Raw genomic sequence first — 11,552 nt, 5'->3', positions numbered from 1 at the left:
CATCTCATCATTACCTATTGATTAAGGCTCATGGTGCATGATACTTCTTATAACTGACTAGTTGTTGGAGAAGAATCCACATTACTGCTCCTTGAGTTAATGTTGCTTCATGTGAAGAAGACTTGGAAATTTATTTGATTTGCATTGTTTGAAATTCTATAAATGAAGACAAATGCTTTGAATAGCTAGGGCCTACGCCCCTTACGCAAAGTCACTCTAGACAAGGGTAGGAGAAACTCCGTCTCATCATTCCTCATTAGTTAAGGCTCATGGCATGCAATTTGAATCGTAGTTACCAAGTGTTGATCTTTGATGTATCTTGTATAATCCGCTGCTCGATTTGCCTATGATCCCTTGCATGAAAGTCTGGACTTGAAGCTTTGAGATCCACAACATTAGAATTAGTCTTATCAAGTGATAAATGGACTTTTGATAACTTGATTAGACTATGGGATTATACATGATCAAAGGATTTATTTAATCAAAATTTCATTTGATCAACTTTAAATCGGAGGGTTCGAATTAGTTGGTAATTATGTACAACAAAAGATTAATTGGTTAAAACCTAATTAACATTATCACTAATCAATTAAAATCTAATGTTTCTAATCATTTTAATGAATCTAATTAGAATTTAAAAATCTAATAATTTCTAACAGGCTAATTAATTAAATTAGTTTTTAAAACCCAAATCAAATTCTAAAAATAAATCAATCTAATTAATTTTTAGAACCTAAACAAGTTCTAAAAATTAATTAATCTAATTAATTTCTAAAACTTTAATCAAATTCAAAAAACTAATTAAATTAAATATCTAAAATCTATCTAAGAAGATTAAAATTCTATTTATTCTAATCCTATGTTTTTTAATTCTAATTATTTCTAAAACCTAAGATATCCCTAATCCTATTTTAACAATAAAATAAAATACTAGGGAAAACAAAAAAAATAAAGGTTTAAAAGATAAAGGGGTTTAAAGCATAACCCGAAGATGAAGGCTCAAACAGAATTATTGTATGAAGTATTTTCAGCAAAAAAAAAATAATCAATGGACTTAATAAAAATGCAAATGAGTTCCAATTAAAACAACAACAAAAGGGGTTGCATTAAACAAAAATGAGAAGAAAATAAATTTCCTCCCCAACCTAACCGGACCGGCCAACCGGTTCACCAGACCGGACCGAAGCTGTCTGGGTAACACCCCCTCCTCCTTTCCCGAAAACGTGAAAAATCATGGAATAATGAAAAAGTGTTGCGGTGCACTTTCATTCGGTCGCGGCGGCGGTTTCCTTGGGGGGCCGGCCGACGGAGGTCCCCCCTCCTCCAAGGGGTGTTGTGATTCTTCATCTTCTCCACTTTTTCAAATCTCCATTGATGTTCTTCAAGATTTGTAGGTAAGTGGGAAAAATTTAAATGTTGTTGAAAAATGTTCAAATAAAAGTGTTTCATGCTTGAAGTATTCTGGATTTTCATGATTGAGTGCTTAATTTTGATAATTTTCATTGTTTATGATGGATTTGAGATGTTGGGATTTAAGAAAAAAAATGTATTTTTTTTATGTTAAGACATGTTTGAAAATTGTAGAAAAAATGGATTATTATAACCATCTATTAGTGCTAATTCAATGTAAATCATGTAATTGGAATACTAAAATTATGCTAGAAATTATCATGCTAATTACCACTTGAAAATTTGATTTTTTGAAAATGCAAATAAGTGCTTATGGAAAAAGTTGTTTGTTCTCATGGAGATAATTTTCTATTTTCAACTTGGCTAATTGCTATGCCAAGTATGTCAATTCTATGTCAATGATTATACTAAGAATTAGAGACTATTTGTTAAGCTAATTTCTATGTTACTTGCACTTTGGTTTCATTGGAAGTAAGTGCTTATGTAAAAAAGCGCTTTTGATCTATGCTTAAATCAAATCTATTGCTATACTAACTATAAATCTATTATTTTGTTAAGTTCAAATCTTGGTTAGACTATAGGAAAAACTATGCTATGTTTATTTTCATGCTACTTTAATGATCAATTCTTGAATTATTAAACTACTTTTTATGATCAAATTAACCTCAAAACAATAGTATAATCTAAAGGCTCTACCACATACAATTAACAATATCAACCATATAAGAGGATTCATGGCAATAATATGGAAACAGTGAAAGTTCAAGGCTTACCAACGGAGCCTAGACTTGCTCCGGTGTGTGTTGAAATGTTACCGAAAAGAAGGAAAATTCGGAAAAACTTCAAGAGGTAATCCTTATTTTATGCTTCCAATAATCCAAATGATAAGATGAATATTGATGATTAGAAGTTGAAAATTAGGAGATGATAGAAAAGTGATCCATGCTTGAATCTTGATGGAATTGTTGAAAATTGATGGACACTTGAATTGTTGAGAATGATGATGAATCTTGAATTGTTGAATTGTGATGAATGTTAAATGATAATTTTTAAATGCTTGTGGTTAATTTCTACCAAAACTAGAATTTAAATGTGAAATTTTATATGGTAATGATGCTGAACTTTGGTGGAGGTTATGAAAATTATGAAAATGTTGAGAGAAAAGTTAGTGGTTAGAAGCAAAATGGTGAAGAAATGGTTAGAGTAATTAAAAATCTAAAATTGAGAAAAAGGAAGGTTTATATGGATTTTTTGGTTAATTATGGTTCCTTGGATTATGATCCAACTCATCACTTTATCAATGGTCAGAAATTAATCAAAAATTAGTTGCGGATCACTAAACTTATTTGTTGGATCAATTGTTAGCAATGGTTGAGGTTTGATGAAAACTTGCTTAATTTTCTGTTAGTTTGTGAATTTTAAGGAAGTTAGAGTTAGTTAGGGAGTTTAAGGGTAAATGAGTAAATGCACAGTTTTGTGTTAAAATAGGTAGTTAGGGGTAATTAGAAGCAAGGCATGTTTCATTTTAGTATAAGTACCAAGTTTATGGGTAAGGTGAATGATCATAAACTTGGAACTTGAAAAATATGAAATTATACTTTGATTTTTAATGGTTTTGAAATTGGATTTTTGTGTGAGTTATTCTACATCTTCAAGTGCTTTTGGGAATTGATTTATTGTTCGAAATAAATACTTTTTAATGGTGCAAATTATGGATCAAGTTCCCAATTATTTATGTATGAATAGGTTTGGAAAAGTGTGGAAAATAGAAAGGTCATGCCAAAATATCTAAGTATTTATGCACTATTTTTGTGTGACTTTCCCATAAATTTTGGATGACATTGATTGATGAGCCTAGTGATTGACTTGTTTTATTTTCTTCCTTGTAGCAAGGCGAAAAAAGTGGTGGAAGAAGTATCTTGAAGCACCAAGGGAAGAATGAGAAAAATTCATGGAAAGAGAGCTTGAAAGATGGAAAGTGTTGAAAATCCTTTCATGAAACATGTTCATGACATAATTGAAATTTTCATGAAAATTGTGAATTCTTGTGATGAAATGAATGTGGGGTAGGTCTAGGAATATTTAGGAGTCAATGATCAAAAATTGACCAAAAGTAAAAAGTTGACCAAAAGTCAATAGTTAACCAAAAACTCAACCATACCAATATGATGTAGATTTTTATCATTTTTCCTTGTAATCCTTTATCTTCACTTGTGTCTCAAACAATAAGTTGTGTATCATAAATAAATGAAATATTATGTGAATTTCCAATTTCGCCCTTTTCTTTCAGTTCAAGCAATCTTTTGAGCAAAACATTGTCATTAAAGGGTCTATGTCCCAATTGTTGCAGATGAAGATGGAATGGTGGAATATACAATATATGCAAATGAAATGAATGAAACCTAATCATGCATGATGAATGATATGAATAAATTCGTAAGCTAGGTAAAAAAAAAGTAAGGCAAATTTTTGGGTATGATACCTGGATAGTGGATGCTCGCGACATATGATAGGCATAAGGTCTATGTTCCAAGATTTGGAACTTAAGCCAGGAGGCTTCGTTGGTTTCAGAGGAAACCAGAAAGGAAAGAACATTGGCTCTAGAACTATTGGTAACAATAACCTTCCTTTTATTACTAATGTTCTTTTAGTTGATGGTCTGATGCCTAATATTTTATGTATTAGTCAACTTAGTGACAATGGTTATGGTATCATTTTTAATCAAAAGTCGTGTAAGATTGTTAGTCATAAAGATGGTACAATATTTTTTATCGGAAAGAGAAAGAACAACATTTATAAAATTATACTTTCTGATCTTGAGGATCAAAATGTAAAATGTCTAATGTCTGTTAATGAGGAGAAATGGGTATGGCATAGACGTTTGGGCCATGTTAGGATGAGAAGCATTTCTCAGCTAAATAAGCTTGTACTAGTCATAGGCTTACCTAACCTGAAGTTCACTTCAGATGCCCTTTGTGAAGCATGTCATAAAGGTAGGTTTTCTAAAACATCTTTCAAAGCGAATATTATTCTTTCTACCTCTAGACCGTTAGAACTTCTGCACATTGATTTATTTGAGCCAGTGAAAACTGCCTCTATCAATGGAAAGAATTATGGATTAGTCATGGTTGATGACTATAGTCGTTGGACATGGGTAAAGTTCTTAAAACACATGGATGAGTCACATTCTGTGTTCTTTACTTTTTGCTCACTAGTGCAAACATAAATGAACTGCAAAATAGTCAGAGTCAGAAGTGATCATGGTGGCGAATTTGAAAATAAACATTTTGAAAATATTTTTGATTAAAATGGCATTTCCCATGATTTCTCCTGTCCTAGAACTCCACAACAAAATAGGGTTGTAGAAAGGAAGAATAGGATTTTGCAAGAAATGGCTCATACCATGATCCAAGAAACTGACATGGCTAAACATTTATGGGCAGAAGTAGTCAACATAGCATGTTATATTCAAAACACGATTTCTATCAGACCTATTATGGGTAAGACTTCTTATGAATTATGGAAGAATGGAAAGCCCAACATTTCTTACTTTCACCCTTTCTGATTTGAACGTTTTATGTTGAACACTAATGAGAATCAGGGAAAGTTTGATTATAAAGCACAAAAGTGTTTATTGTTAATATATTTTGAATGCTCTAAAGGCTACAAAATCTGTAACACTGAAACACGAATTGTTGAAAAATCAATTCATGTTAGATTCAATGATAAGCTTGGCCTTGAAAAGTCAAAGTTGGCTGAGAAATTTGTATATTTAAAGATCAATCTTTCAGAATCCAAGGATATTGATTATGGAGAAAAAGACCCAGAAGGAAAAGCTAAAGAATCTGAAGAAAACGACTTAGATACGACTCAACCAGAAGTTGTTGTTGGTCCAACTCATCAAAAGAAGAGTAGATCAATAACCCCTCATTTTGAAGAACTGATTCTGGGAGATAAAAATGCTTCAGTCATAACTAGATCCTCATTCAAACATTTTGAAGAGACTCTTCTAGGTTTGGTATCTCTGATAGAACCCACATCTATCGATGAAGCTCTTCTAGATAATGAATGGATTCTGGTTATGCAAGAGGAATTAAATTAATTCACCAGAAATGACGTTTGAGATCTTGTTTAGAAACCAAAAGGCTTCCATGTCATTGGAACTAGATGGGTCATTAGAAACAAGCTTAATGAGAAGGGTGAGGTTGTCAGAAAAATGGCTCGACTAGTAACACAAGGTTATAGTCAGCAAGAAGGTATATACTATATAGAAACCATTGCTCTAGTTGTCAGGTTAGATTCTATTCATATTTTAATTTTTCTTGTAGTCAATCATAACATCATCCTTTATTAGATGGATGTTAAGAGTGCATTCATAAATCGATATATTTCTGAAGAAGTATATGTGAATCAACCTCCTGGTTTTGAAAGCTCTCAAACTCATAACTTTTTTTTAAACTGAAAAAGTCGTTATATGGTCTGAAACAAGCTCCTAGAGCTTGGTATGATAGACTAAGTAACTTCCTTTTAGAAAATAATTTTACCAGAGGGAAAGTGGACACAAGTCACTTTTAAAAAACTTTTAAGAATAATATTTTGGTTATGCAAATTTATGTTGATGATATTATTTTTGGTTCTGCTAATGCTTCATTGTGCAAGGATTTTGCTAAGTCAATGCAAGCAGAATTTGAAATGAGTCTGATGAGAGAACTCAAGTACTTTCTGGGAATCCAAATTGATCAAAGTTCAAAAGAAACAAGCATTCATCAGAGAAAATATACAAAGGAACTTCTGAAGAAGTTTATCAGAATGTAACCAAGCAAAGACTTCAATGCATCCTGCATGTCATATGTAGAGAGAAGAGGTAGGCAGTAAGGTAAATCAGAAGCTATTCAGAGATATGATATGCTCTCTCCTTTATATAACTTATTCTAGACCTGATATTTTATTCAGTATCTTCTTATGTACTCGCTTCCAATCAGATCCTAGGGAAACTCACTTAACTATTGTTAAAACAATCTTTAGGTATCTGAAAGGTACTACTAACCTTGGTTTGTTTTTATAGAAAATCAAGTGAATACAAATTATTAGGCTTATGTGATGCTGGAGACAGAATAGAAAGGAAAAGTACTTCTGGAAGTTTTCAATTTCTGGGAGATCGCCTAAAGTTCACAACACTAAGCCTAAAGTTCACCATTGTAAAAGTGATAATCCATCACATCGGGGGGGGGGGGGGGGGGGGGGGGGGTATCGCACTTGAGTTGTAGTTAGGTTGGAGTACTGTACAAACAATCTTGCCGCCATTTTACTTTCTAGACAAATTTTACTTTCCAATAAAATTTTACTTTCCAATCAAGTTTACTATCTAGTGTACCAGATTAAAGTCTCTGATTTGGAGCAGGTTTCTTATTCAAGTTTATTTGCATTTATGTTTTATTTATCTTGCATGCTTTACTTTATTTACTTGTCTGTCTTGCTTTTACCTACTTGTTTATTAACTTGCACATTTAATTTGCCTGTTCTTTTAAACATGATTAATTCTGCTATGTTGATTTCTATTTCCATGTCTGGATAAATCTTTAAAGGTTAGGATGTAAGGATCGTCGTTAAGATGATACTCCATAATTTGTATATATAGAAATGCTTTAGGGGCTATTTTGATTTTTACACAAGTTTTCAATACTTATTTTGATCAGTAACTACGAAAGTAGACCTGAGATATAGTTGGGTAAGATCGAAAGTCGTCCAACTCTTAAAGATAAACTTGGTTAGTTTTAACTGGTCAAATGTAGAGAAAGCACTCTTTCCGGTTAATTAAGAATTTTTAACACTATTAGAAAACGATTTTGAAACTATTTTCGGACGCGTTTGTAGGTTTAAAATTCGGATCCTTGAGCGAAAGTCATGGATCTCTTTCAAGTTAAACTTTCCAAATCAAAATAACTTTTTAACTAAGTCAAGAATTAAATTTCTTAAAACTAGGTTTACTACTTTAACGCAACAAACACCCTTCATAAGTGATAATAATGAAGGGCATTAATTAGAGAGTAAACTCGGTTTTGAATACGCGAAAGCGACAATTTCTATTAAATTGATTCTTCTCAAAGTAGAAAATAATGCCCCGTAAGTAGTTCTATTTAGAAACAATTGGAGTATTTCCTAACTAATGTGAATTACATTTGAGCCTGCATTTTTTATCTGAATTTATTTACTTCATTATTTCCTTTTCTGTGTTCGTGAATTTACTTATCTAATTTGCCTTAGATAAACACCGTAACAATAGAAATCGATAGATTGACAATTTGGTCTCTGTGGGAACGATAATCTTTTGTATTACTTTGACGTGTTCCCTATACTTGCGGATATTAAACACATCATCAAGTTTTTAGCGCCGTTGCCGGGGACCAATTACATCAATTTTCATACCCTGCTGTTACACCATCTAGACTAAGGCTCTGCTAGCCGGTAAATGCAAAAAACTCACAGTACCAGAAGTTTAGAGGATCCAATAGCAGAACCAGAGTGATTCGCTCACACATGTCATTTTCTCCAAAGAATTAGGAGAGCAATGGTCGAAGATCAAAACTGAAGACCACTTAAGGAATTCTCCCAACCTTCTAACGAAGAACCCAGTTCTAGTATAGTAAACCCGAATATTCCTGCTAATAATTTCGAATTAAAACCCTCTTTATTACAACTAGTACAACAAAACCAATATGCAGGTCTCACTATAGAAAACCCAAATCAACATTTAAAAGTTTTTATCCAATTAGCTGATACATTGAAGACCAACGGTGCTTCGCCTGAGGCAATTCGTTTAAGACTGTTCCCGTTTTCCCTCTAAGATAGAGCACGGTCTTGGTTAGATTCCCTTCCGACCAACTCGATAACTACTTTGGAAGACCTTAGGAGAGTGTTCCTTGCAAGATATTTTCCCCTGAGTAAGACCGCTGTCCTTTGAAACCAAATAACCAGATTCACTTAAAATCAGGGTGAATCACTTTTTGAAGCTTGGGAAAGATATAAAGAACTACTAAGAGCTTGTCCACACCATGTCCTAGAACAACGGATGATTATTCACACATTTTATAATGGACTTCACTATAACACAAAGATGTCCATCGACGCTGCTGTCGGTGGTGCTCTAAAGAACAAACCTTACCCTGACGCTTGCGCTCTCATCAAAGATATGGCACAAAACCATTACCAATGGGAGTCAGAACGAGCACAAGTGGAGAAAAGGGATACCATAGGAGGAATACATGAGGTAAATTGTATGGACATGATAAGAGCTAAAATGGACGCTTTAGCCCTGAAGGTTGAACACATGTCTGCAAATCCTATAACTGCAATAGCTGTAGATTGTGAAATCTGTGGAACCAAAGGACATCTTGCACCAGAATGCAATCTGTTAACTGAATCAAACTCAGACCAGGTCAATTATGCCCAAGGAAACCCGTTTTCAAACACTTACTACCATGGATGGAGGAATCTCCCAAACTTCTCTTATAAAAACAATAACCCTATTCAAAGCTCTACACCTCAAAGATCACCATGCTTTCAATCTCAAATACCAATCCAACCTATGCAGGTCGTTCCTCAAAAGCCAAACCTTGAGAAAATAATGGAGAACTTCATTTCGGCCCAAACTCAGCAAAACAAAGAGTTCCTAAACGAAGATATTCCTGTAAATGAACTGATCACACAATTAGGAACTAAGGTTGATTCGATAATCACTCACAATAAGATGCTTGAAACCCAAATCTCACAAATAGCACAACAAGTCCCTCAGGCCACTCCTGGAGGGCAATTTCTTGGACAACCTCAACCTAACCCCCGAGAGCAAGCTAACGTTGTTACCCTACAAAGTGGGACCACTTATGACGAACCTGTAAAACCAACCTTGAGCGGATCAGAGGCTTCTAAGAAAAATTTTGTGTCTAGAGATGAAGTAGAGGAAATAGAGGGATAAAAAGACCAGGAAGTGAAAGATAAGGAATAAGATAAAGATAAAGTTTATGTTCCACCTTCTCCTTATAAACGACCAACTCCATACCCGCAAAGACTTAAACATACCAAAATTTATAACCAATATAAAAAGTTTATAAAGGTGATCGAGAAAATCCATGTAAAAATCCCATTCACCGAAGCCACCACCCAGATACCATCTTATGCAAAATTCCTTAAATACATCTTGACCAACAAATGTAGGCTTGATGATCCCAAACCTTTAGAGTGTAACTCTATTGTTGAGAATAAACTTTCTAAGAAGGAGAAAGATCCCGGAAGCTTTTCCATACCTTGTATTTTAGGGAATAATGTTATAGACAATGCATTCCTAGACTTGGAAGCAAGCATAAGCTTAATGCCTTTAGTAGTTTGTAGAAGGTTAAACCTAGGAGAATTGAAACCGACTAAGATGCCTCTTCAATTAGCCGATAAATCTGTAAAATATCCAATAGGAATATTAGAATACATTCCAGTTAGAAATGGCCAACTTTATATCCCAACAGATTTTGTGGTAATGGACATTAAAGAAGACAACGAAATACCAATCCTCCTTGGTAGACCTTTCTTATCAACAACGGGAGCCATAATAGATGTTAAAAGAGGAAAATTAACTTTTGAAGTAGGCGATGAAAAGATAAAATTTATACTTTCCAAATTCCTAATGGCACCAGTCATAGAAGACTCATGTTATGCCATCGATATCATTGATGAATGCATAAGGGAGCTAGATTAAGAAGGACCTCTTGGGACAATGAAATTTCCCTCGACTCCCATAAGAGAAGACAACGGATTTGGAATGGAGCCTTACATGGATGACAACCTTTATGAATGCTTAGCACTTACCCCGAACCATATGCCCTGTCCTAAGAAACCATCTATAAAACTTAAGAAACTACCCATGAATCTAAGATATGAGTTTTTAGCTGAAGAACTAAATCGCCCCGTTATAGTGAGTGCCACCTTGAATGAAGATGAAACAAATCAACTTTTAGATATCTTGCGAAATTATCCCTCAGCTTTAGGATATAACATATCTGATCTCAAAGGGATAAACCCATTCGTGTGCATGCATCAGATCTTGCTGGAGGAAGATTCTAAACCTTCCAGAGAACATCAACGAAGGATAAACCCTATAATGAACGGTGTGGTTAAGAAAGAAGTACTGAAAATACTAGAGGATGGTATAATTTATCAAATTTCAGATAGTAAGTAGGTGAGCCATGTACATGTGGTACCTAAAAAGGGAGGTGTATAATTGTGGAAAATGAGAAAGGCGAGCATGCAACTAAGAGTGTGGAAAACGGTTGGCGTATGTGCATCGATTACAAAAAAACTAAATAAGGTAACTAGGAAAGATCATTTCCCTCTCCCATTCATAGATCAAATGCTTGAAGGTTCATCTAGACACTCTTTCTTTTGCTATTTAGATGGATACTCGGGATTTTTCCAAATTCCTATTCACCCCGAAGACCAAGAGAAAACAACCTTTACATGCCCTTATGGAACATTTGCCTATACACGAATGCCATTCGGACTTTGCAATGCCCCATATACCTTCCAATGCTATATGATATCAATCTTCGTAGATTTCCTCGATGAGATTATGGAACTTTTTATGGACGATTTCTCCATATGCAGATTAAGTTTTGAAAACTGTCTAGCTAACCTTGAGGAAATTCTAGAAAGATGCGTGGAAGCAAACCTTGTGCTAAACTAGGAAAAATGTCACTTTATGGTTAGCGAAGGAATAATATTAGGACACATAGTATCTGAAAAAGGCATTGAGGTTGATAAACCCGAAATAGAGGTTATAGAAAACCTCAAACCACCTAAGACCATTAAGGAAGTTTGAAGCTTTCTTGGACACGTCGGTTTCTACCGACGCTTTAGTAAAGACTTCTCTAGAATAACTAAACCTCTGACCGGCCTTCTGTAAGAACCCAATTTTGACCCTAAGATCCCTCATGAAATTTCATCATAAGCATTAGCATTGAGATCATACCTTGGCATCTTCCTTACCCCTCTCTCATTGGGTTTGTTTTGGGAGAGATCACCAAGCATCATGTGATTGTATCATACTTGTATATTATCATTTCACTAACGAAAATACCAAAATATGTCTTTGCATTTGC

The 11,552-nt window shown here is 34.1% G+C and overlaps 1 protein-coding gene across 1 annotated transcript; it reads left to right on the top strand.

The window, feature by feature from the left end:
* The first annotated feature begins 8,524 nt into the window (after positions 1 to 8,524).
* On the top strand, positions 8,525 to 10,153 carry LOC127081527 (uncharacterized). The gene is made up of 2 exons (XM_051021776.1): positions 8,525 to 9,361; positions 9,521 to 10,153. The coding sequence occupies exons 1-2, from the start codon at positions 8,525 to 8,527 to the stop codon at positions 10,151 to 10,153; spliced, it is 1,470 nt and encodes a 489-aa protein (XP_050877733.1).
* The last annotated feature ends 1,399 nt before the right edge of the window (positions 10,154 to 11,552 follow it).

The sequence above is a fragment of the Lathyrus oleraceus genome, chromosome 5 (assembly GCF_024323335.1).
Source record: "Lathyrus oleraceus cultivar Zhongwan6 chromosome 5, CAAS_Psat_ZW6_1.0, whole genome shotgun sequence".
NCBI lineage: Eukaryota > Viridiplantae > Streptophyta > Magnoliopsida > Fabales > Fabaceae > Lathyrus > Lathyrus oleraceus.
This window is presented reverse-complemented; position numbering and strand designations above follow the sequence as displayed.